We start from the raw sequence: 27,524 nt of genomic DNA, 5'->3' as shown, positions 1-27,524 counted from the left end.
TGCACTAAAATAGTTTCCTGCGTGGCTCTGTGCTCCTCATTCGTCTGCAACACGTGTTTTTGTAATTGTCATCCCTATTATGATAGTGCCCTGTGCTTGTGCATACTGTCCTGCTGTTGGTGAGTGCCAGAATTGTCCTATAGAAATTGTAGAAATGGATCTGGAGATCAGTATAGTCAAGGTCTTGGAACATATCCCTATTTTTTACATTGTAAAGCGGGTTCCCTTTATGCAAATTTGAGTTATGCACCATTTTCCAGGAACGCATGTACAGCATAAAGTGAGGGAAACCTGTATTTTATCAACAAGATAGCTTTTAAATATCAAACACAATTTTTCAAAACATTAACTTTTACAAGCTCCTAGCTCTTACAAGCTGCTAACAACTTGAGCATTTTTAATTGGAGACTGGAGCCTGACAGATTAGCAAGTGTTTGAAGGGAATGTATTTGTTCTGATTCTAGGAAATCCTGCCAAGGAACGAGGGCCCTCGTGTTATGTTTATATGTGGGAGCAGGGGAGAAGTCAGGGATCATCTAGTTTCCTTGATTAAGTACTCTTCAGAAGGAAGGGGTGTTAAGGTGATGCTATTCCACATCTTTCCCTTTCTAGTGTTACAAATCCATAAAAGGGAGAATGAACAATAGAAGAGGATTTATTCATGTCAAGTATATCTGAGCTACCTACGGGTAATCTGCCCACCTTACTCAGTAACTAAAATATTTTTACTGATGGAGTGTGTGTGTTTTTTTTAATATCCAGATTATTTTAATAGGTTTAATGACAAGCTTTTTCTTAGCTTATATTTTCTTATAACTTTGTGCTTTAAAACCTTTTTCTTCTTCTGCAAGGCCTTTTATTAGTTTTCAGAATTACCATTGGTGACAAAGGTGTATCCAAGCTTGTTTCAGTCTTGCTATCATCGGCATCACTATCCTTGTCACTGCCACTGTCATTTACAAAACAAATCTGCAAGTTCATCCCACTTTGTAGTCTGGGAAAAAATAAAGATAAGCATCAGCACAACCTATTTCAACAGCAAGTCCAAAGTACTTGTACGTGGATACCAATAATCGCTGCTTTCTTGACAATAACCAATATGGTGACTCCCACCTACACCCTCTTGTAAAGGCTCTTTTTATTTCTAGCAGGAACAGTAAACTCATTATAAATAAAGCTAAACTGACTTCATTGATTCTGGAGCACTGAAGAGAAATAAAGTACAATTAGTAAACAAGGAACATAATAAGCAAGTATATTTCTTTCACTTTTAGTAAATCTAGGGTGCCAAAGTAACATCTATAAAGCAGTATGTTTAGTATAGAGTGCTAGATTCCCTGATGGGATGTGGCTGAGGAAGTGCATGTTCAGCCCCAAAATAAATACAAGTTCAAAGGAGATCCTCTCATGTCATAAAACAAATGTAGAAGTGCTTTTGTCATCCTCCATCCCTGCTTCTTATACAACATCCATTGCATCCATTGATTCCCCAACAAGGTAAAGTTGAATTCCCAAATTCATCAGCCAAGTCAACAGCAAAGTCAAAAATAAGACCCATCTTTTTCAGCTGGTTGTCCTTTCTTCCAGCCCAGCACCAAAACATAATTTTAATGTTATTATTTTTTCAACTAAAGTAACTGCATTAAGCCTCTTTTGCTGTACAATGGAACTACGGACTCACATTGATTTGTTTGCTCCACAACCACCAAATCTTGGAAAGTAGACAGCGTTGCAAGGATGACCACACATCCTGTTTTCTCCAGGATTGTCCTGTGTGAAACATTTGTCCCAGAAATCTGGTCAGTTTGAATGCTTTTCTCCCATTTTCAGTTGGTATGCAGCAGTGGCTATGTTCTTCAGCCAGGGAGTGCAATAGAGGGTTGCCAGTCCTCCAGCATCCCTCACAGTGCTCTGACGCTTCTTTCTCCCACCCATCTCTGGTGCACTCACCAGCTTGGAGAGAGCTGAGCATGCCCTTAGAGAATGGGAGGGATCAGAGCATCCTGTTTCGAGACTCAAGAAATATAGTCACCCTAAATGTAGCTGTGTTAGAGTGGTCTTATGGGTATGTACGTTAAGTGCTCCTGAGAGCACCCCTGGCTGCTCTGGATAGCTCAGTATGTCTTCCCTAGCCTCATCATTATTGTATCAATGTGTCATGCAAAATTTATCAGCATCTATTTGAATATTTATGCTGTCTCAGATCACTGATGAAAATAATGAACTGATAATAATAACAAAGCTGGTTCCTGTAGATCTCCTCTACCAACAGCCTCACTGGGGGATGATTCTCCACTGACAACCACTTTTTGAGATGGGTCTATCAGCTGGTTACTAATCCATTTAATATGCATTTTACTGATACTGGTTTGTGCTAAAATAAAAAGTGCAATAAGTCAGCTGCCTTAGAACAGTCCAAGTACATTATATCCAGGTAGTTACCTTTGTAACCAAACTTGTGATCTCAAAGAATGAAAATCAGATTTGCTTGGCCAGGCTCATTTTCCACATAACTACGCTGATTATGCTGCACAAATTAAAGTATTAATTTAATGATAGGAATACAGCTGTCCACTGACTCCTGTAACAACTTTTCCACCATTTTACTCTAGTTTTCAACAGGCGATCCCACTATTCCTTTCCATAAGCCATTCCCTCTTCTAATCTTTTGCATTTCTTCAGAACTTCAAGATTTATTAAAAATTAAGATCAGCAGGCTAGAGGTCTCTGGAGACTTATTTTAGGACCTCAAGATGCAAATTCTACAGTGAACTTAAAACTTATAATTTAGGCATAAACAAAGAAAAAAAAGACAATAATTTATTCCTTTGAACCAGGACACCAGGGCACATGGGAATAGGGAAATCTCGTAGGAAATATTCTCTCTTTTATGTGCAAGAAACAATGGGTATAAGTTCCCCTGGCTCAAAATGGGAACGCACTATACAGGCAGAGGCCATCAGGATTTAAGAATTCTTCTGACAACAAAGTTCGTGTTGTGCTTCCAGAGGACATATAAAAGAGTCTAAAGGAAAAGCAAGGATGGCCTGGTCGCAGCGAAATGGGAAGACACCTGTAGAAAATGTATAAAATTGCTCTTAGAATCACTTTTACAATGGGCTTGAGGTATCAAGCCAGATTTGCCTTCAATTTAAGTACTATGCAAGCTGACAGCTGCTGTGCCTACTGCCTATACATATTTTACTAACCTAGAATATTATGAACAATAGTTCTCAGGAGTCCAACATGTAAGCTGTTCATCTTTCAGGGAGACATGAGGTGCTGTCCATCATCAGGACAGAAATATTCCATTGCAAGATCAGCTACAATTGCAATACTTTACACACAGGCGGGTTGAGGATACAGATCCACATAACTGAACCATTCCAAAATGTTACAAAATGGAACCATTTCACAATTGTGCATAAAATACTGTGGTTTGGGAGTGAACACCCATCCAAGCAGGCCTCACAGTGGGCTAGTGGGACAGAATGCTTGTACTCGTGCAGGTCTTGTAACAAGAGAGCCAAAGGCTCCTGTTATTTTAAGGGTGAAGGAGCAGCAGGGAGAGCCTCAGGCTCATTATGAGCCGACAGGGACCAGGTATCCAAGGATTTACCAACTACAAATACTTACTGCAGAACTAGCTGTGTTGCAGTGGCACAAGGGGATAAGAGCCCTGCATGGAAGATGAGATATTGTTCCAGCAGAGACCAGCAGCAACAAGCCACCCTGGGGCTGAGCCAGAAAGCTAAATCAGGAAACACCTGCAGCAGGGCGGGACCATGAGAGGCTGAGAGCTGCAGAGGCAAGAGCTCCAATCTGGCACTGGGGACTATCTTGAAGAAGGCAAACAGAGTGCTGCTGCCCTACAGAGAAACATCACCTGGGGCAACAGGAAGCCTTATAATGCAGGCAGTTATCCACTGTTTCTGTTTGGACCCAGAGGGGGCTTAGTTTGTATTCTAGCCAGAAGACCTACTCCTTGGTTACAGCTTCAATCTGTGGTTTGGGCGTGACTAAAAGAGGAGTGTGCAGAGGCCATGGAAGGGATCCTAAGAGGTGCAGGGTGGTTTAACCCACAGTAGGGTACCAGGGGCATGCCAATTGTTGGATCCCAGCTATGGGCCTTGATTCAGGGCATACTGTAGGCTTAGGCCCAAGAGGAAGTTTGAAGCCTAGAAAGAGAGAGGCTAAAGCCTAGCTTGGGCAGGAACTGGACAAGGGACAGGTAGCCCAGTGCACAGGAAGGGCAATGCCAGGGCCAGGGGGTCCTGTGCATGAAAGGGACAGAGACAAGGGCCAGGGGACCCAAGAGCCGAAGCAGGCTCAGCAAGTGTACTGCCCAGGACAGGACGACAACAAAGCCAGATTAGGTGGTCAAGGGCTGGAACCCAGAAGCCAGGTCAGTCACAGCGGCCTTGGGCTAAGGGAACCAACGAGAGAAAAGAGTCTGAGGCTCTGATAGGGGTGTTACTGCCTGAGGTGACCTGATAGTGGATTGGGGCCAAGTGCACACTGGAATTATTAAATTGTAACAGCTGTGAAGCATCAGCACTGCTGTAGGGAAGGTTGGCACTGTTATTAGCCCGTAGGGCTAAGAGGTGCCATGGGGTGGGACACTGACGGGACATCAAGGCCCACCCAGCAAGGGCAGGGTGGAGACTAGCAGAAGTTCAAATGGACTAGCTGGTATCTAGAGGAACTGGGGCTTACTCTAGGCCTAATTAGGCAGCTTCCCTTCCAATCAAACAATTACATCAAGGCATGGCAGGCAAGTAAGGGTAGGGCATCCTAGAGCTGGAGCAGGGTAAGGGTTACATGGCCACCAGGGCATGTCTCAGCCACCCCTGGAGCCCAAACAATGCTACAGGTCCCCAGTAGGTGGAGAAATATTTTTACTTTTCTGCTTTTCCTTCTTCTAAACATGAGCTCAGTAAAAGTTAATAGCTTGCAACTGTTCCAGCAACATTTGCAGGGTTTTTGCCTGACTGTAGAGAGAGAGAAGGTGCAGATGGGAGTACTGGGTCTTGCACTTTTTTGTTCCCAGGGACTGAGGAAGTATGAGGAGAGAACACGGTCGAGGATGCAGCTAGTTGTTAGAAAGATGCAAGTCCAAGGGAGCTCACTAATAAAAAGTGCCAACAAAAGGAAAAAGGGGGCAGCACTTGTGTACCAGAGTGGCAAGTGCAGCAGTGTGAGGGGGAGAGGAAACAAAGCAATGTGGGATGCCTGGAGGACTGTCACAGAACACTTGGTGCCACACAGAGCACTTAACCAGTTCACAGTGAAGAGGTTAAAAGCAGTACTTGATTTTTCCCTGAATACTTTTGAACCATTCCAAGCACTGATCTAAGAGGCTTTTATGTCTGTCTGCTTTAGGTTTAAACTTCATGTTAAATGTTTTCTGAACTACAGTCCCTATCTATTCTTCAGAACTCCCTGAAAGTTTCAGGTAGCTCTCTAAAAGAGACACAGGCTAGGAAGGTAATGAGTTATTCACGCTTTTCCCATTTTTTAGCTTACTCTTAATTTAAGGGTTACCGTGCCTTGAAGTACTGAATTTGATTACACGCACTGTAGTGTCTGCAGGGACAAGAATGACATTTAAAAGAAAACTAATAACTGGGCATGAGCTATGCATTTGTTCTCTCTTCTTCTAAGACACATACATAATTTCCAAGAGGAAGTGCAATTTGTAGAACTGTATCAAATTTATATTTTCTTATGTATTTCCAATAATAGATGAAGTAAATGTAAAACTGCACACCCAAGATGTATACATTTCACCCACACAAGCACTGGTGCAAGATATTCCTTTTCATGATTCCCAACAGATTTGCTTATATTACTACTTACTAGAAACTGTCAGTAAATTATTTTCTACTTATTTTAATAATTTTTGATGTATTATTAATATGCAATATATATATATTATGAATAATACTTTTAATACCATTTCTTGTGTTACATGAGATTTTCAATGGGCTTCGGGCACAAAGAAGCAATTATAGCTACTGACTTTTCAGTGTTTCCTACACAAGCATAAGGCTCTTTTAAAGTGAACTGTAACACACTCAAATACTGATGAGATATTTTTCATATTACAGCAGCACCTACAGCAGGGGTGGGCAAAATGCAGCCCGCAGGACGGATGCAGCCCACCGGCCCATTCTATCTGGCCTGCAGGGCCCCTAAAAAAATTAGAAAATTAGTATTTATCTGCCCTGTCATGCGGCCCTCGATGTCTTGCCAAAACTCAGTAAGCGGCCCTCCACCCAAAATAACTGCCCACCCCTGATTTACAGGCTTTAATAGGTCGGCAGGACAGCATATTAGGTGACATAGAAATATATAACAAAAACAGCCCTTCTCTGATTCTGCAAAGTTATGTACATGCTCAAATATACTAATGAATGAGACCATTCACAGTAATAAAGTTAAGGAGGCTTGCATACCTGTGCAGGATCACATAATAAAGTGGGAAGCAAACACCTAGGAGTACAACGGTAATGTGAACACCTGTGTAACTGTAGGCATAAAAGGTTTTTTGTTGTATTAATGGAAAAATATCCATGACCTGCAGTTTGTTTTGAATTCTTGTTATGGAAGTTTAATACTCCTTAAAAAGTGTCAGATGGACAAATCAGTTAATTCAGTCCTCTCCTGACCCTCAAAACAGGTACACTATGGGAAGAAAGTACAGAAACTTCTGGTCAATGCATCTAAAACCTGAAGTGAAAAAAATACACACAGGAGCTCAGAGGTTAGGTCAGTCTACGTTTCCAGTCAATCCTTGGCCTTCTGTGCATACTACAAGAAAGGTCCCTAGCTAGTGCTAACTGCAAGTGGTAATTTTTGTGGTATTATGGAAAAACATTCCAACAGCTGGACATCTGTTTAAAGGATAAGTTATATCTACTGGCATTATAGTAATCTTTTTTTACTATGGTTTTATTTCCCATATAACATTTCTTTCTTCAGTAAGAAAAAAGCCCTATGAAAATTCCTCCACTTCCTATCATAAAAACCAGTGTGTATTAATGTCCTGACTAGTGTATAAATATTAACAAATTTTCAAAGTATTTTAGTACATGTGGTAATTTCACTTAGTAGATCTGCCAAATTCTGCTTGCACAATGTTAATTAGATGATGTATAATTAGAAGATGGGGTTACTGGGTTTGCTTTAAAGGAAAATAGTTACTACAGGGTAATCTTTTTCCCTTTCAAATTATTTGAAATCCAAATCTGATTGTGTAATTGTAACCTCTCTCATATAATGATAACTTCTCTTCCATTTTTGTGCCTCTTATACCTTTCTTCTGTCACCACACCATGGCAAGATGTGTACATCTACTCTTAACAAGAGAGTTCATTCAGAAATTTCCGAAATGAAGACATCTTCTTTATGGGAAAACCACTGAGTCTATTCCTCACTTTTTGGATAAACCACAACTTCCGGAGTATTTTAAAACCTACTTTATACGATGGCACTGCCATTTTAGTGTAAGTACTGCAAAGACACATGGGAGTCCAGAACAAATATGATTTGATCCTCGTCTGCGGGGCAGTACACCTGGTGCGAAGGAAAGAAAGGAGGTTTAAAGTTCATTATTCCACTCTTTGTAATCTGGTGCTGCTCTGTGCAAAGCTAATATTCCTGGAGCATGTCAGAACAGCCAAATAGCTGTGCTAATGCAAGTCATCCATGACCAGAACCAAGATGCCAAAACAAGGATCAAATATGCAAGGACTAATTTGCCTACTAGTCCCCTTTCCTGTGCCCATGCCTCCTCTCTCTGCTATACAGCAACACACTGTACCTCATAAGTACCTACAAAATAAGTGAAGGGAGACAAGGGCTAGGGAGAGACATTCAAAAATCCTGAGCCTGAATTGATTCAATCTTTGCAGATTTGTTTAACCTGCAGAGCTTGAACTGATTTGCAAGTGGACGCACATCCATATTTCATTCTGGAAATGCAGGCACATGCCTGCAGTGGCTCAGGCCAGAAGCCCAGGAGCACTAGAGCTGCCATCCCTTTGCATCCACAGGGAAGCTGAGCTAGGGGTGGAGTGGTGCGGCTGGCAGGCCTGAGTATGATTGTGGAGGGGTTTAAACCCCTACCTTGGCCTGCAGGGTCTGGTGGATGGGGGATCTGGAAGCCTGGCTAGATGGGGACATGGCCAGACCTCAGTGGCAGGGGAGAAGGATGGGGGTAGAAACCTGCCTACAGCAGCGGCTCCCTGACAGCTGAGAGAAATCTGGGCAATGTCCAGACACATGAGCTACCGTGAGCTACCGTGGCACCTCCGAGACATCCTGGGTAGCCTGCTGCCTGGCCAGCCACCACCCATACATGCCAGGCCAGGCCAGGCTGTACTCACTGACAAGCCACTGGGGAGGGCCCTGCCCCCATGGCCCAACCTGGCCACATGCGGCTGCCTTGGTCAGGGCTGAGCGGGGCTGGGCTGGGCTGTGGGGGCAGAACCCTTCCCAGCAGCTGCAGCTCAGTGACAGCCTCTCCCCATGCACAGGCTGCGCAGTGCTGCGCAGAGCACCCCCCCCCCCCCAATTCCTGCCCTACAGGGGAGAGGAGGTGGCGGGGAGGAAGAGGGGGAAGAAGTCCCCTCTGGGGCCAGGCAGTGCTGCACAGAGACCCCCTCCCCACCCCACTGTAATCCCTGGTGGAGGGGGGGAATTAACCCCCACCCCTTAACCTTAACAGGGCCATGCCAGGACAGCTCCAGTCCCCGTTGGTGGGACAGGGAAGGGGGGATGGAATACATCCCCTCCTCTCATAGCTTCAGCAGTGGGGGAATAGCTAGATGCTATCCCGGCATGGCCTCATTAAGGCAAAGGGGGCAGGGAGGGAGTTAATTTCTCCCTCCTTCCCTTCTGCCCCCCAGGACCACAGCTAGGGTTTGCCAGCCCTGGCCTCCACCTCCGCAGCTCACTCGCAGACAGGCAAACGCTGGCTGTAGCGGAGGGGATGGAGGGATGATTTAATCTCTCTCTGTCCGCTTTGCTTAATGCGGAAATGCCCGGATGTATCTGGCCACACGCCTGTCCCTGCTCAGGCTAGAGAGCAGAGGGGCAGGTCCAGCTCTGCTCTCTGGAACAGAGTACAGCTCAGCCCAGAACTCCAGAGCAGGCTGGAGGACTCTAGTTTAGCTTAAAAGAGGAAGGGGTTTGGGACAGAAACAGCATAAACCGGTGTGACCCAAATCAGTTAAGTCTGATACTACATTCAATCAGGTTTGTCTTAAAACCATTTTCAGCCATTTTGAAACTGGTTTATGTGTGCTGAACTTATGTTCTGTTGCCAGTTTCTGATCACTTAAACTGGTTTATGTGTAACTTCTTGTCCCGAGCCTAGGAGAAAGGCTCCTATCCTGGCTTTGCATACATAGCACCTTCATGAGTGATTTGTATTTCAGCTCCTGTACAGAATATTAAAGGCTTCCTTAAAACAAGATTGCTAAAGTATGCACGAATTGTTGTTGCCCCAGGTCAATGCTAGCATTTTGGAAACCGTAACCATAATTCTTCAACCTCCTCAATTAGATCGTGTCTCTTAATTCCAGCTAGGGAACCACCCATGTGTTTTCCTTTTGCTCATTTCCTTTCTAGAAAGTACCTGCAAAAAAGTAATATATCTTAACAAGTACATTTCTTCCATTGCCCAGTTTTTTAATGACATGCCTCAAGAGAGACAAAAATCTGGTTCAGATTTTGGGAATGCAGACATCTTGGTGGAACTATGCCCACGGATATCTTGTAATATCTTGTGAGTGCTAATGCTACTTGCATTTGACATGAGAAGAAAAGCAGCAATATTCCTATTGTTCAGAGCAATGCTATTAATAAGGCGAACTACTGGGATGAGATTTGCATGTGATTTTTAATTTATTTTGGATATGCTCAGAAAAAACATTTTGATATTCCCAGAAAGGTCAGAGTAAAAAATGAATCAAAAAGAGAATTTTGCATATCAAGCAGCAAGTCATTCTACCACCATTCTGATGTTTCATAGTTAATCAGTGGATTCTTCCTATAGGCAGCTGAGTCTAGGCAATCCCACTAAAATCAGCAGAAGCTAATGTGTTGAAAATGTTTCCTGCTGCCTAGCTTCAGAAAAATAAAATGTGGTCAACACTTTAAAACAGAAATTCAACTTTGTGAAATGCCTGCTGGAATTATGTCAATTTCTGTATAACAGGGAAGATGGAGATAATTGTTTCAAAACTCTCAAAACTGAGCAGGCCAAACTATCTGACTCCCTAACTCAGGGGCCAGAAAAATCCAGCCTGCCAGGCAATTTCACTCGGCCTCCAGGTGCCCACCAACTAATTGTACCCTGCCCAGCCCACACACCTCACTTCTACCCGTGTGCACAGAAGGGCCTAGCCCAGGCGCACGCAGCTTCCTGGCGAGGTCACTGCTGCAGCCACCAGGGAACCTGCTTGGCTTCACCTGCATCCAGCAGCTCCTCCTTTTCTCCCTGCTGGAGGGCTCGCTCCAGGCAGCAGGCAGGGAAGCAACAGGGGCAGGGGAAGGGGGAGCTGCGGCTGGGTGGAGTGTGGGGCTGGGGGGAGTGCAGAGCCTGTGCCCAGGGGGGCAGCAGGAGTGCAGAGCTTGGGTGGGCAGGGTGTGGGTGTGAGGGAGGGTGGGGGCAGTGTGGGGAGCCCTCCCACACCCCCCCTCAATGGCACATAGCCCCTGCTGCCAGTAGCAGCAGCAGCAGGCGGCACTTGTGGCGTGGGCAGGTGCTGCCACCTGGCAGCACGTGGTTCTGGCCAGCGCTGTATGTGACGGCAAGGAGGACCCTATACCAGGACTCTGCCAGGCTCCCCTCCATTTCTGGTGGAGTCCTGGGATCTGCATGGCGGGGGGCGGGGAAGGCAGCCGGCTCTATTGAGTGGAGCTTCCGCTGAGGGTGCATGAGTGCCATGGGGAGCCCTGTGCAATAGAGGCGAGCCAGCCTGGCTGTGCTCTTTGCTGCCACGTGCAGATCGCAGAAATGGATGGTGCCATGTGCTGCAGGGTGGCAGCGCCTGCACAGGCCATGAGTACACCTGAGCAGGGACTGTGCAACACAGGAGGAGTGTGGGGGGGGGAGGGTCTTCACACCCACCCCAACCTTCCCTCACTCCCCACAAACCCTATACACCCACACACTGCCCCCACAACCACCCCTGACATGTACATCCTTCCGACATACCCTATGCCCCCCACACAGTCACACCCCCTCATAAGTCCCACACCCCACCATACACCCCCACAACCATACCCCGCATAAAACATAAAAGAGTAAGACTTAATTTTGAGTAATTATGCAATCATCTCTATATACACTATGCAAACACAAATCATGACAAAAATATTTTTTGTAATAAAATTAAAATATGTTATAGTAGATGTGTGACTTTTAGTATATGATTTGTTTTTTTCTGGTTCCAAGATAGTAACCTTCCCCTCCCAAAAGCAGAACTACTGGGGGCAAGAGGAGAGACTTCTGGGGACACAAGACAGGGGTTGGGGGGGAAGGGCAGGACTTCCAGTCCCAGTTGGTGCCTGACCAACCTAGTCTCTTTCTATGACCAGGTTACGAAACGCCTGGACACAGGAGGAGGGGTGGATGTTGTATACTTAGACTTCAGGAAGGCCTTCGATACGGTATCCCACCCCATACTGGTGAACAAGTTAAGAGGCTGTGATGTGGATGACTGCATAGTCCGGTGGGTGGCGAATTGGCTAGAGGGTCGCACCCAAAGAGTCATGGTAGATGGGTCGGTCTCGACCTGGAAGGGTGTGGGCAGTGGGGTCCCGCAGGGCTCGGTCCTTGGACCGATACTCTTTAATGTCTTCATCAGCGACTTGGACGAGGGAGTCAAATGTACTCTGTCCAAGTTTGCAGATGACACAAAGCTATGGGGAGAAGTGGACACGCCGGAGGGCAGGGAACAGCTGCAGGCAGACCTGGATAGGTTGCACAAGTGGGCAGAAAACAACAGGATGCAGTTCAACAAGGAGAAATGCAAAGTGCTGCACCTAGGGAGGAAAAATGTCCAGCACACCTACAGCCTAGGGAATGACCAGCTGGGTGGCACAGAGGTGGAAAGGGATCTTGGAGTCCTAGTGGACTCCAAGATGAACATGAGCCGGCAGTGTGACGAAGCCATCAGAAAAGCCAGTGGCACTTTATCGTGCATCAGCAGATGCATGACGAATAGGTCCAAGGAGGTGATACTTCCCCTCTATCGGGCGCTGGTCAGACCGCAGTTGGAGTACTGCGTGCAATTCTGGGCGCCACACTTCAAGAAGGATGCGGATAACCTGGAGAGGGTCCAGAGAAGGGCAACTCATATGGTCAAGGGCCTGCAGACCAAGCCCTACGAGGAGAGACTAGAGAAACTGGACCTTTTCAGCCTCCGCAAGAGAAGGTTGAGAGGCGACCTTGTGGCTGCCTATAAGTTCATCACGGGGGCACAGAAGGGAATTGGTGAGTATTTATTCACCAAGGCGCCCCCGGGGGTTACAAGAAACAATGGCCACAAGCTAGCAGAGAGCAGATTTAGATTGGACATTAGGAAGAACTTCTTCACAGTTCGAGTGGCCAAGGTCTGGAACGGGCTCCCAAGGGAGGTGGTGCTCTCCCCTACCCTGGGGGTCTTCAAGAGGAGGTTAGATGAGTATCTAGCTGGGGTCATCTAGACCCAGCACTCTTTCCTGCTTATGCAGGGGGTCGGACTCGATGATCTATTGAGGTCCCTTCCGACCCTAACATCTATGAATCTATGAATCTATGAAGATGGTGACCAGAGGGCAGGGCTCCTGTCAAGGGGTAGGGCTACCCTTGCAGCCCTCAACAGCTCACCAAATCTCATTAAGTGGCCCTTCAACTAAAATAATTGCCTACCTCTGCCCTAGCTCCTTCCATGCCAAAGACTGATTAACTTGGGGGTGGGCAAAATACGGCCCGTGGGCCAGATCTGGCCTGCCAGGCAATTCCACCCAGCCTGCATGCACCCACCAGTTAATTGTACCTCACTCAGCCCACACATATTGCTCCCACCCTGGTGTGTGGAGGGTCCTGACCCAGCCAGCATGCAGTTTCCTGGCAGGGCTGCCCCTGCCACTGCTGCAGCTGCCAGGGGAACTGCTCAGCTTCCCAAGCCTCCAGCAGCTCCTCCTTGTCTCCCTGCTGCAGCGCTCACTCTGGGGAGCAGGTGGGGAAGCGGTGGGGTGGGGGAAGAGTTGCAGCTGGGCAGGGGCAAGGTGCATGGAGCTTGGGTGGGCAGGGTGTGGGTTTGAAGGAGGGTTGAGGACTGCGGACCCCCGCCCACCCCCACCCAAGTTGGGGGGATGTAAAAATGATTCATGTAGGATAACTAGGCGGACTGGGTTAATTACAACAACAACCCTTTCAGTAACTGCAATTTCAAGGCTTTTTGTAAATTATTTACAATTTATGTGACAAACATCAAGTTTGTGTGGAGCACAGGAAACTGTGAGTTTAAAATGAGGGACAATTAAAAGATATGCCTGCCAATAAAAATCAAGGGAGGATACAGAGAAATAATGGTGTCTAAGGCAGCAAGGATCTTACCTAAATAATTCTCTGACAGGATTTCATGCTAGAGATATCACACATGGCATCCTTCAAGTTGATTTCCCCTCCCCCCCATATTTCTCTTTACACTCAGTTTGATGCTATGTATTTCACAAGTCAGAAGAATCAGAGAAGTTTCTTATGCCATTTCACTTACCGAGAAGAAAGGCTTGGCTTGCCGCTTTTGCTACAGCTGGTATAAATTCCTGGACCATCATCAAAGAAACTTCCAAGTGCCAGTTTCTGCCTGATAGATTCTCTCTCATTTTTCTGAGCCTAAAATGCAGGAGAACAAGAACGTATTATTGCATCAGTCACAATGAAGCTAATTTCTTTACCTGACTCAAACACAAAATTAGCTTTGCTCATATTGTGTATAAATGTTAAACCCATCACCACGCTCTTCTGGTATACTCAAACCATAGATGCTGAAGTCTCTAAAAGAGAACACTCAGGTTTCAGTTGCTCCTGCTGTACCATTCTACTATTTATCTCACACTTCTGGGCCCATTCAGCCTGAAAACTGCCTTCATACTGGTTGCCAACACAATATCCAGGGTGAAGACTAGATCATTTTTAATTTGACTCAACTTAAATATGGTTTTGTTTTTGCAAAGAAAGCCAAAGCAGAAAAAGGCCTAATCCATCTTCCTGTTCTCACCGAAGAGTCCCTCATATCAGTCAGCCTAGAATTAAACAAAACTCCTCCTTACTGTGGTGGGAGAGACTTGTCTAGATTAGAGATGTCCAGCTTCTAAGTGGCTGCAGGCTGCATGCCCACAGGGTGCTCTAGTAGGCCACATCACACGAGCCATGGGTACCCGGGCTTCATGGTGCAGGGGTGCCCTGCTTTGCTGAACCACATAGCTGTGGGCACCCCTCTTCCACCCAGGGCACCCTTCACTACTGCACCGCGTACCCCCCTTCTCCACTGCACAGGCGTGATTACACTACGCGCAGCACCAGACTCTCCCTCAGCTTCCCCTGGGGAGCTGGGGCAGAGGCAGGGGCAGGGGCAGGAAGCAGCAGCTGGGGGAGAGAGAGGGGGGCGTGCAGAAAATGTGGCTACTCTTGCAGTCAGAACTATGCAGAAAGGTAGCAGCTACGTTATCCCCTGGGCTCTCATGACTTACCACCTCACAGGCAGCCTGTGGGCTGCAGTTGGACAGCCCATGCTAGATAAATATTTATAGCAAAACAATTTACCAAGCAACAACATTCCTGTTTGAAAGTTTCTTTCTTCTTTTGTAAAATGAAGACATTAACAAAAATAGGATCATCTCTTACGGAGGCTGCTTGCATCATACTACCAAACCTTACTAGAATTTGGACTTTATTTGTAACTTGATCAATTTTTAAGTACCACAACTCTGACTTTAAGGACAGACTTAGGAGTCTCATGTTTTGCAAGGCAGATCCTCAGGTGGTGCCACTATTCACTGACTCCACTTAACATATATAAATATAGCCAATAATAATGATGATGTTGATAACGATAGACTCTCTTACTATAAATAAGTCTAAAACAATGGCTAAAAAAAGATACAAATAACTCCCGTACATGTAACCAGACAAATCTAAGTTTCACAGTCAATTTTTCTGCTTATATTTTCTTATGCAATTTTTTTTTTACTGCTATAAACAATGCATTAATGAGATAAAGAATGGCTATAAGTGTGTGTGTGCGTGCGCATGCACACACCATCTTCTATATAAGTTGCATTAAAAAAATTATGGCTACAAATTGATTTTTAAAAATAATCACCAATCAATGACTTTGGACCTGATTTTATATTGCAATAGCATGAATGAAAACTATATATCTATATTCAATATTAATATAATAGTGCATTAGAGGACTATAATGGTTGTGCATCAGCAGTGAAAGCAAATAAATCATGACCTCGGCCTTGGATTTTTAATGTTACATTATTATATTATTCATTATACTATCAGATCCTTCCTAGATTTGGGTCTTAATTTGGAACTGGATCCATCTTATTGATCTTCACAATAAGACTAAATATATTACAGGAAGACCTGGTAGCACTAACTACAGCTAAGACTGCATAACATTTTCAAATATAATTCACCATTTTTAGATTCTTAAAAAGCGTTTAGTCTAGTAATTTCAGAGAATCTGCTTAAGGAATGATAGCAGTTGTATCAATATTAAACTTTTTCTTCTTTGTTACTTACTTATGTCTCACTGGAATCATGAAAAATCAGAATCAAGCTGTACAAGAAACAGACTTGGAGATGGAGTCTTTCTGTGATGGATAGACAACTCCCCCTAAATCTTCTATATAAATATAAAAATATACCTCTTGAGAACATCCTTCTGCAGCCTCCAGTAATTACTAGTGGGCTACATCCTGCCACTGATTTTTATGTCCAGCTCTTATGTTATTTCTATGGGAGTTCCATTTAATAAAGGATGGCCAGATATGGCCTACTACCCTTTTTCCAACACAGAACTGTGCAGTCCTTTTGATTTCTAATTGTAGCAACATAACAGCAGAAAGAACTTATGGAGAAAGAGTACTAGAAAAAAAAATCTGAATGTAAATACTTAAAGATGTCAATGCAAATTGAACTTCAAAACCTTCATCTAGTGAAGCAAATAAAAGCTTTTAAGGCAAAGCACTTTATTTTTAAAACTTAATATTATCTTATTATATTTCACCACATGTAAGTGAAAGGTCAATAATTCCAGACTGTACAAATAAGTACAGGTTGTGGTGGCTCTAATAAACAACACAAAACATGTTCAGCTAGGCAACTAAATAGTTTGTTTCATAGAACACAAATATTATAGAATGTGAAAAACAGCCACCTTCAATTCTTTGGTTGTTTATCTTACTGTTTGTAGCTGACGCCACATTGTCTGCTTAGAAGTAATTGCATTAATCCCTTAGCTTCAGTGAAACCTAGTGTCTCGTGATTTCTGGTAGCATCATTAGTAGCACTCATTAGCAAATATAACTGTATTCTGGTCTGCATAGTGCAATTAGCTCAGTAAGTTCTACAGGAATATACTGACTTTGATTTATCTATTATATAGCATTTCTGTCTAAAACATGCAGAAGTAACAATGTAGCACTCCCCCCCACCAAAAAAAAAAAAAAATCAATAACTGTTAAAAGCACATTTACTCAACTTAATAAACTGGTATATTGGTTTTCAGTACACCAGCAGTGTGGGTAACATAAAACTAACTCCAAATGACTCCTTTAGATTTTTTTGTGCAATCTATTATATACTGACGATGCTTTCAAGCCTTAATCTGTAACAACTAGGTTTTCTAAACTCCTAACAATGTCAGTTTGAAGAGCAAATCAAGATGTGACAAAGGTATTTACTATAAAGTAATGTAATATTCTGTATGCTATTAAAAACCTTAATACAACAAACAGAGGCAAGTTCAGGCAGCAATAAAAATAAAAAGGATAACAAGACCGCATCACTACTTATCTGTCTTTGGTGCACCCTCCAATAAGAACTTTAGACCAACTAGGTCATGCTTCAATTCCAGCAGCCAGACCATCCCAGATACCACTGCATGTTAATACCTGGGCTAGGTCTGGACTGCAAAACTCTTTGGTGGGCCAGTCGGCGGGGGTTGGGGGGTGGGAACAGCCACTGCAACAGTGGTAGTGGGGCAAGCAGTTTGTGGCCAGGTGGCTGCTTGCTGTGATGGAGGTGGTGGGCTGAGCAGCTGCAAGGCAAGCAGGGCTGTGGCACAGCCCTTGCTCACCCCTCTGCTGCTGAGTTTCATGTCCACTGGGGCCCTCAATTTTCTGCTCACTGCTAGCCACAGCACAATATTCCACGGCCCACTGGGTCAGGTGGAGCAGCCAGATCTGGCCCACAGGCCACATGTTTGACATTTCTGCTCCACAGTAGTTGTAAAACTTCATTAGCTCAGGTCTGTGGAACACTTTGAAGATGAAAAGCACTAGACAGATAAGTGTCACATGAAAGGTAGCTATAATTAGTAGTCAACTACTCGGATGAAAGAAGCCAATAAAAACGCTACCACAGCATATGCTGATAGTGTGTTTAGCATGGGGTGTACACAACACAAAATTCAGTAAGTAAGTTAATGTAGAAACAGACATAGCGAGGGGGGCAAAGATGCCAATAGATTACCTAGCAGGTAAGCACTCTAATAAATATGGAAGGCTTCAGTAAGTAATTTTGCAGCAAGGGAGGTTGAGGGAAACTTTCCTATTACAAAGAAACTACGCACGCATGTTCTTCCTTCAGAATATAGGACCTTAGCACAGTAGTTAATAATACAACCCCCCCCCCCCAGAAAACCCCCTGGGTCCATAACCTTTGTAAATCTGGGATACATTTCTCTAAGGCATTACGTCCCAACAGTGGAACAACACTCATACCCAGCTTCTGTAAGGAGCAACATTTTCCTTTTTATAACCTGCCATTAAGCCTCTTCTGGAAGACAAAAGTGATGCTCATGAACTGATTGGAAATGGCATGAAAAACAGAAGATACTGCTGAATGCTAAATTTATTATTATTATATACTTACACAAAGAACCTAATGTGGATTTAGGCCCTATTGTCTCGGGCATTGCACAAGTGGAGAAAACAGAATTATTGCCCCAAACTGTTACCTAAAAGACACTGGGATTTTTTTCTTTAAAGTAGGTCTATTTTTAATTCCTCTCAATATTATAAATAACCTAGCCAATTCATTTTAATACATTACTTCAAATATCTGTACTCAACTATCTTATCGCTTCTCTCCAACTCACATAATCATTTCCTTATATTCTAATTAATCTATTATTTTTGTGGCCCATCACTGGATTCTTAGGTATTCTTGCAGAAGTGAGTTGGCAAAGATGTATGCCTTTATTGGTGACATCTTTATACACCAGCAAGGAATGCCTTTTTGAAGTTCTACTGTTTTGAGTTCATGTCCCATTTGTCAATGTACTTTTCTATCCACCCATCATTTCTTCTAGATTATTGGTACTTCCCTATTTTATATTTTATGTTGTAATTTTCCATGCATTTTTTCACTTATATATATTTTGTCCCAATTAGAATTTACCAAGTCTCAAAAGGTTCCAGACCATTCTGTATATTTGCTCTGTTCCTCATTGTGACTGCAATTTCTCCCAGTTTGATAACTGCACATTTGATCAATGTGTAATTTGATTTCTCCATAAGGTCATTACTGGAGATATTAAGTAATACAATTCCCAATACTGAGGCCACAATATCTCATTTTGTTTGTCACTCTCAGGATAATGACTATCAAGAAATCAATTGTACTATTAGTTATTATAAAATAGGGAACCATTACTAAAAAACATAATACATATAAGATTTAATGATAAATGTAGATACTGTAAAGGGTACATCAAATATTCTGAGACATATATTAAAGAAATATGAATTCAGATGGAATCCCATTCAGCAATTACAGTCTTTTGCTCTCATTTACAGTATTTTGCATATAAAATATCAACAAAACACCTCATATAAAAAGTTTAACAACAAAAATAAAGTACTGCATTATTTACATAAATAGTTGAATGCGTCTTTTGGTTAAAACTAAAGTGAGAAATATAGCTTCACTAGAGAATCAATTTTTTAGCTAAAACCAATTGTCTAACAGGTTAAAGACAATGCTCCTGCTACAATTAAAATAAAACATAAAGAAAAAAAAATACTTAGTAATGTTTCCTAGGGCTAGAGACATTACACATAAACTGGTTTAAGTGATCAGAAACTGGTTTAAACCTGTAACAGAACAGATGTTCAGTGCATATAAACCAGTTTGAAAATGGCTGAAACCAGTTTGAGATAAACCTGGTTGAATGTAGTTTCAGACTTAACTGATTTGGCTCAAACTGGTTTATGCAGAGTCTGTCCCAAACCCTTTGCTGGTTTAAGATAAACCAGACATCCCCAGCATCCTGGCATGCACTCTGTGCTGGGCAGAGCTCCCTAATTCACATCAGGCCTGGCCCTTCCCCTCTGCTCCCTGGGCAGAGCTCCTTTGGCACAGACTTGAAGACACAGCAGGGTCTGCTGGCTTCCCTGTGCCCCTCTCTCCTCTCACTACTTGCTGCTTAAGCAGGGATCCCTTCCTCCCCTCTCCCACAGCACAGACCATAGCCAGCATGTGGTATGCTAGCTAGTGGTTTATAAGGCTCTGGCAGAGACTGCTGACACAGCAGGGACTGCTGGGTTTCCCCTGCCCTACCCTCTCCTCCCCTTGCTGCTCAAGCAGGAAATTGTCCCCTCCCTCCCTCCTTCCCGCCACCCACAGCATGGACCCCAGCCCATGGACCCTAGGCATGTGGTATGCTAGCTAATGCCAAGATGTGTTTGTGTGTCTCTCTCTCCAATTTCATTGGGACAGGCAGACAGACAGAACAGGGCTTTTAGAGCTAACCAACAAGTCACCCTAGTAAGCTGTTTTAAGAAGAGTTTGTTGAAGTAATGGGAGAGAAGCTATTGTTTTACTAATCAGGTGATAAAGACTCTTATCATCTCCAGGCTACCTTGCTCCCCTGTCAGTTTGCTGCAGACAGTTTTACAAGCAGGGAAGGAGATTGAAAAGCTCCATATATCAACAGATGCATGCACTGCATGCCTCCCCCCCTTGCCTCATGCACTGCACCCCCCCGCCCCTTGCCTTGCTGGCAACGGTCTGCGGGTTGACAACTCTCCCACCGCTTGAAAAGCCAGCAGGAAAAAGCCTGGGACAGTGCAGGCAGACCTCCCTAATGAGAAAGTCCTGCTGGGCCTGGCCATGCCCCCCTCACCTCAACTCTGCGCAAGGGAAGGGAGGGCTGCTCTAGTGCCCCCCCCTTCCCCCAGCTTCTAGCTTGAGCCACTGCAGGCATGTGCCTGAATTTCCTCAGTCCATGTGGTTGGAAACCGGTTCAGCCTAGCCAGGTTAGACTAACCTGCAAAGGTTGAATCAATTCAGGCTCAGGCTTTTTGGATGTCTGTCCCTAGCCTAGGAGAACATAAAATGCCCCATTTCAATACTCTCACAAGTAATCTCTATTTCTCCCATACCACCTAGACTTTTCCTGAACCAAACAGATCTGAATTCCTAACTTTCAAATAATAAATGAAGTTGTACAATGCTGAGCACTACATCCTGCCAACAAAAAAACCCCCTAAATAAAGGAAAAGAAAAAGTTGCATAATCTTTTCCTCCTGCATTTGTTGTAGGATCTATTTTTAAACCTCAGAGCTAGAGATTAGAAGTTTGCATTTTAATAATGAGATCCCAAATAAGCGTTTATAGGAACATCCAGAAAAAGATATGTTGCATTCATCAGGAAATTTAGATCTAGTAACAGAATCTTCTACAATTCAGAGCCAATGCACAGGTCAATTTCTCAAACCCCTGAGTGTGCATGACCCCTGCCAAATTCTCAAGTTCCTAAAGTCTTCCTGAAAATTAAGTTTGAGGGCACATTTGACTGAACTAATGAGGTATCCGTGATTTATCAAGGACAGGCAAAGGCATGTGACAGCAGGAAGAGGAAGTGAAAGCTATGAATGCTATGAATCCTGCTAACAGTGATATAATTTTTTTGTGTGTCTACAAATGTATAACTAGATAATCTGATGTACAAATAAAAGGTGTACCTCTTATCAATTAAGGACAGACGTAAAAATATGTTATATTACTGTTCTTTGAATCACCACATCAAAAAGTACTAATTTCAATTCAGTTTATGAAAGCTCAAAAGTTTCTTTGGTAATTTACCAAGTAGACTGCTCTGACTGCATCATTATCATCAAATGTGATTGCATTCCATCATGCCACAAATGTACAAAATCATTACCACTTTAAATAAAGTGTTTTAGGTGCCTACAGATGTGCAGTGAGGCTGCTCTGATGTTGGTAATTACCGTGCTCCAGCAGACTCCAGTGTCATGTGTATCAGCGTTCGTGTGCTGAAAAATTGAGGCAGGGATGCTTTAACAAAAGTTCATTCAATGAGCTTTAGTGCCCCCACTGCCATTTTTCAGTGCAGGGATGCTGATTCACATGATGCTCTGGGCGCTTTAATTAGAGCAGCTCTTGGAGAACTGGCCTAATTAAAGCCCTCCCGCTCCTCCCCTTCCCCCCCCATGAAGCATGTCTATAAATGCCCTTTGTTTACCAACCAACAATGTGTTTAAAATAATCTCCACCCAATGCACCTTTTCCAAGATGAACATGAGTCGTCAGTGTGACGAAGTCATCAGGAAAGCCATTGGCACTTTATCGTGCATCAGCAGATGCATGACGAACAGAACCAAGGAGGTGATACTTCCCCTCTATCGGGCGCTGGTCAGACCACAGTTGGAATACTGCATGCAATTTTGGGCGCCGCACTTCAAGAGGGATGTGGATAACCTGGAGAGGGTCTAGAGAAGGGCCACACATATGGTTAAGGGCTTGCAGGCCAAGCCCTATGAGGAGAGACTGGGGCACCTGGACCTCTTCAGCCTCCGCAAGAGAAGGTTGAGAGGCGACCTTGTGGCTGCCTATAAGTTCATCACGGGGGCACAGAAGGGAATTGGTGAGGCTTTACTCACCAAGGCGCCCCTGGGGGTTACAAGAAATAATGGCCATAAGCTAGCAGAGAGCAGATTTAGACTGGACATTAGGAGGAACTTCTTCACAGTTAGAGTAGCCAAGGTCTGGAATGGGCTCCCAAGGGAGGTGGTGCTCTCCCCTATCTTGGGGGTCTTCAAGAGGAGGTTAGATAGGCATCTAGCTGGGGTCATCTAAACCCAGCACTCTTTCCTGCCTATGCAGGGGGTCGGACTCGATGATCTATTGAGGTCCCTTCCAACCCTAACATCTATGAATCTATGAAACATCTATGAATCTATGAACCTCTAGGGCTGGGCTGGTGACAAAAGTATAATCATGATGGCTACAGAAAAAACTTTTTTAATACACAAAAGCACAACACTATCTGCAGATTTGTAGCATTATGTAAATAAGTAATGCGTGTATCTTTCATTTTTTATTGTTTAGTTTTGGGGGCCACTGGGTCTTTCCAACACATTAAAAAGGCAAGTGTTGTACACCTGGAAGTCGGTGGATTGAGAGTTATGATATCAACTTCAGGGCTCCTACTCTGGCTAAACAGAGGTATAAAAGTTAGTCTGCCTATCCAAAAAACTTTTCATACTGATCACTGTGTTGGATCTGTAAGGCTGCTGACCAAATTAACATTACTATATAACACAGCATAAAGAATGTCACATGGGTCATTTACTTAGCATTTAAAAAGTTTAATTATGGTTATAATTAACCTACTGCCAAAACATCAGAACTGGTCTGAATAGCTGAGAGGAGCAACTTCTTTAGCCTTTAGCAGCTTGTTCTAGAGTCCTGTCAAGCTCACAAATATAATAATTTTCTTTGTTGAAGGGGGATGAGCAGTTTTCTGGCTGCTGGAATATCCAGGAGGATGACAAGACCAACCTGGAAAGAATAATGTAAGTTTCAGCAGAGCTACTGCATACTGCATCTAGTAGAAGTGTAAGTCTTCGTGATGTTTAGGCATGAAGAGAACATTTAGCATGTAGGAAGATGAAAACCTGTATGGCAGTCTTTTCCAGCAGAATGTGTACATATACAGGTTTTTGTAGTGCACCCCAAGAGGGTCCAGGGAGCGCACTGCACAATTCAAATTTTTTTTTCATGGTATAGCCAATCTTCGAAATATTCTATGTATCATTTTGATCCAACAGATGGCAAGATCTGTCACTGGTTACGAGGGCAAATTCTAAGAAACTCAACCAATGGTATTTATACTACCAAAACAGATAGTACAGTGCAACCTATTTATTCTCCATCCATGGTTTGAAAAACATATCTAACTATACCAAGGACCTACTACACCAAGGACTAAACAAAGTCAAAAATACAAATGCTGTCACGCCGCCTGTAATTAAAGGATAAAGAAAGTTGTGTAGATATTGCCAACAGCTTACTGAATATTGCCTTTGGTACATCTTTCCTTTTCTGGATTCACTACACATTTGAATATCCTTTCATTGCTTTAGTTTCCTTATAATGGGCTTTGGATTACCACAACAACAACAAGACAAATCCCCTCAATTTAAAAACAAACAAACAAACAAACAAACCAACCATTCAGTGCCATAATACTGCTATCAATTCTTATACCAATTACTTTCAAGTCTTTAATATCATGAAATTTAAACAATGAGAACAGGTAGGTTTATCAGACCAAAAAAAGGTCTACATACTCCTGAAAAAGGAGAATTTTAACAATCTGAAGACTGCACTGGAAGTAAAGGAGAATTCCTGAGTTCTGGTTTCAACAGGAACCTTTCTTCACTGAATGTTTCCAAGAGCACATTGGACAGCATTTACTGGACAAGCTTTTCTGCCCTGCTCAGTTTTATTGTACTTCATTATGTTGTTTCTGAAACATCACTGGCTTACCTCCATAATTTATACAGTATGTTATGAAGAGCCTAAGTACCACAAAAGCTACTTGGATCATTAGTTGATAGCTATCCATTGGTGGTAATACATTAGACCATTATCTTGTGACCAATTTTTATGTACCCTTTCTTCCACACGTAGCAAACAAAAACAGAGTGAACTGAAGTTTTAACAGTTTGTATATACTACACATTCTGCACATATGTATACATATACAGCATATTATTGCTAAAGTCATCTTCTCTTGGACAACAGCCTGAAAACATGACTTTTACCATGTAACAAGACCTTTCCTGCAGTAGGTATTAAATGTCTTTTAACATGGTCTCTCAACCTCAGACTCTTTTCCTTCTTGGCACTTAGACAACATTAAAAACAGAAGATGTAGCAAGCAAATAAACTGTAACACAGCAAGTGTCATTATCATCCATACAAATGACAAAAGTTCATGTTCATATCACCCAAGGAACGATCATTAGCTAGCACTGGTGTATTTGGCTGACTCAGAGTTCAACCTACTCTATTAATAGCCTTTACACATTAAAGATGCCATTTACAGGAGTACTTGTTATGAAAGAAAATGTATTAAAATAACATTTGGAACTAAGGGGTAACAACAAGGTATATTATTCTACAGTTATTACTAGAATCTTTAATTTAGAGATACAGCCAACACTGCTAAAAGATTAATTTATACAAAATGGTAGCAAATATTAGCCATTCTGCGATAAATAGTCCAACATAGAGAATTGTTTCAAGGTAAAAGTATTTATTCCTGTGACAGTTTAAATTACTGCTAGGACTACGGCAATTCTTTATTTGATTTTTACAGATACAACAACGTGATATATGTTGCAAAGTGCAGCCCTCTGCCTGAAGTTAGTGGAAGCTGAGGATGCTAAGCACTTCTCAGGATGTTAAGACTGGTATTGATGGAGATTTGCTGTACATATTGTGAGACAATATAGAACAGCACTTGCTTCCCGGAAAAAATGAGTAGCATAACATCCTGGCCCTCAAGGGACAAGCACATACTAGCAGTTAACATCAGGATTTCAACCATGCAACTAAAGCTATTTTTACCTAGGTCTGTTATTACCAGATGTAGACAATCACTATATTTAAAGTTCCAAAACTGTATAGGCCATTTTTTGAAAAGGATAAAGGCTGTTATAAAATTTTTGTAAATACTGTAACTCCAGAACACTTGAGTTTATATCTTTTGTTTCAAGATGCATTTATTACAAAGTACAAACTTAATAAAGTCAAACTTAATTTCTTAAGCTACATTGTACATTTGCCTCAGGAACTGGAGGGCCAAAAGGAATCACTTATTTCTGAAATGGTCCTTCTTCTGTGTAAAAAGTAAGTTGTACTTTTGAAAGCTAAATGTAGTAAACTAAAAAATATTGCAATAAACCAAAAACTGAATATTTTCATAAAAATTAGGTCTTAAATGTTAAATACAACAGACTGTTTCAATATTTTAACACATCAAGAACACACACATTAAAGACTGTTTATTTAGTTTTCAAGGGTACTGTGTATGGTATTTGGCAACCCTTCAAGATTTGATCTATTTCTCTTCTGCAAAAGTACAGCAATTGTTAGAAGACAAAAGCGTTCTTTTTGTCTCTTACCTTTTTGTAATTCCCCTCCATATCCAAGGTGGATATTTTACTGCTGATGTCATCCATTCCATCACTGTCCAAATTCATCCTTTAACTCTCAACCCCCCGAGTTACAGATAAAATGCTCCCTATAATAAATCACTCTGAATTGTATCCATACTCCATGGTGCTTTCTTTGGATTTCTCATTCTTTAAACTGCAGTATCACATGAAAACCTAAATTCAAGTCAGCGTCCTAGCTCTTCTTTTTTCATTCAGAGAAACTCTCCAGTGTTTATTCTCTGGTCTCCCTCACTTTGGAGTGAGGACAGTTGTCACACTGTGCAGTTAAAATTTGACGTCTTCCTGATACCCAGGCCTGTCAGGACTATACACTTCTCACCATCTGTTATCACCTTTCTCTGGATAATTCTGCTAGAATCCTCTCCAAAGCATGCTTCTTTTCCCTAATAAAGTCAAAGGCTTTCTCTGAGCCAGGGCCAGCTGATTACACTGAGTTCATTGCTTAGCAGTGTGTTGCAGCTACACGAGTGAGGCAGCAGTCTTCCTGCAGCCACTGGTAGTACAGGATAAAAATAGCTGGAAACTTGCCTAGCAGACTGTACCAGGGTAGAAGGAAAAAACTGGTGTCTTATGACAACATGAAAACAGTATAGTTTAGTTAAGGCTATGCAAGGCAAAGCAAGAGGCTCACTTCTGGGATCTTTTTACACAAACCCCTCAAATCAGAATGAAGCAGTCTTTTCAATATAGGTAGCTTTTGCCATTTCAGTATCCAGACTTCTAGTTTATTAGCAGATTTTTTTTAATACCTCTTTCACTCCAAACATGACAGACAGCAGCAAATTTAAGAAAAATGTTGTAGAACCTAGCTCCTCAGGGAGCCACCACATTCCCCACTCTGCCCCAGCTTCCACATCTGGAATCCTTTAGAATTTCATCAAGCCTTCTATTGAATCTAGACTTATGGGGATAGGAGTCATATAACGGTACTGCATGTGTGAAGCCACAGATCCTTCCATTTCTCCCTCTTTCTCAAACCCAGCAACTTTCCATGTTTTACCTTTGTTCAGATCTAAGATATAGCACTGTCATGAGATGAGATAGGTTGTTCAAGAGTGTGAAAATTTTGCTGTCTAGGGAAAAGAGAAGATGAAAGCATGAGCATAAGAATTTCTTTACATCCATTCTATGGGGAATGTGAAGATCTTGCTGAATGCAGCAGACTGGTGGCAAGGTGCTGCATATGTTCCCTTATGCAGGTAAGCTGAAAATTATAGTGCCCCTACAAGGAAGGGGTTACTGTTTCCAAACTCCTTAGGTAAATGAATACTGAGAAGACGGTAAAGAGGCTGCTATCAAGAAAAGGCTCAGGTTGAGACAGAGAAAAAGTGAAAGCATGAACAGAGTCCTCTTTTCCCCAGACGTTGTATGGGCATTAAGTAACAGGACTCTTGCATTTTTCTCAGCACTTCCACGCACATTTAAGATGCATCATCTCTCAGTTGTTCTCTATTTTCTCAAAGAGGAGAGAGAGGGATTGACAGTTGCAGCTGCTGGCACAGACAGCCGAGCCTAGAATGACAGGAGCGCACCAGGAATGAAGATTTCCTTAACCCCATCCCCTCTGTCCTCTGGTGGAATAGTGGACAGAAAATGCTAGAACAGGTCTGGAGTTAGGAATGCTGGCCACTCCTGGTGGGAAGCAGGCTATGTGCAATGACTACTTAGGACATTCTTCACTTGCCAGAATGATTTATCCCCCACCCTTTTTTAACAAGGAAATCTTTAAA

At 42.9% G+C, this 27,524-nt stretch overlaps 1 protein-coding gene across 9 annotated transcripts in view; it reads right to left on the bottom strand.

Moving 5' to 3' along the window:
* Positions 1–27,524, bottom strand: part of SCHIP1 (schwannomin interacting protein 1) — a 551,143-nt gene that overhangs the window by 15,425 nt on the left and 508,194 nt on the right. For 7 of the 9 annotated variants that reach the window (XM_059731077.1, XM_059731078.1, XM_059731080.1 and 4 more), the window contains 2 exons: positions 13,776–13,894; positions 877–994 (listed from right to left, as the gene is read on the bottom strand). In XM_059731077.1, coding sequence (XP_059587060.1) covers positions 877–994; positions 13,776–13,894 — 237 coding nt within the window. Of the gene's footprint in view, positions 1–876; positions 995–13,771; positions 13,895–25,740; positions 26,239–27,524 lie in introns of those variants that run through there. The other 2 variants (XM_059731081.1, XM_059731085.1) reach the window with 2 other exon arrangements.

This window comes from Alligator mississippiensis, chromosome 7 (assembly GCF_030867095.1).
Source record: "Alligator mississippiensis isolate rAllMis1 chromosome 7, rAllMis1, whole genome shotgun sequence".
In the NCBI taxonomy this organism is placed as follows: Eukaryota; Metazoa; Chordata; order Crocodylia; family Alligatoridae; genus Alligator; species Alligator mississippiensis.
The sequence above is the reverse complement of the archived record's forward strand: the minus strand, read 5'-3'. Positions and strand labels throughout refer to the sequence as shown.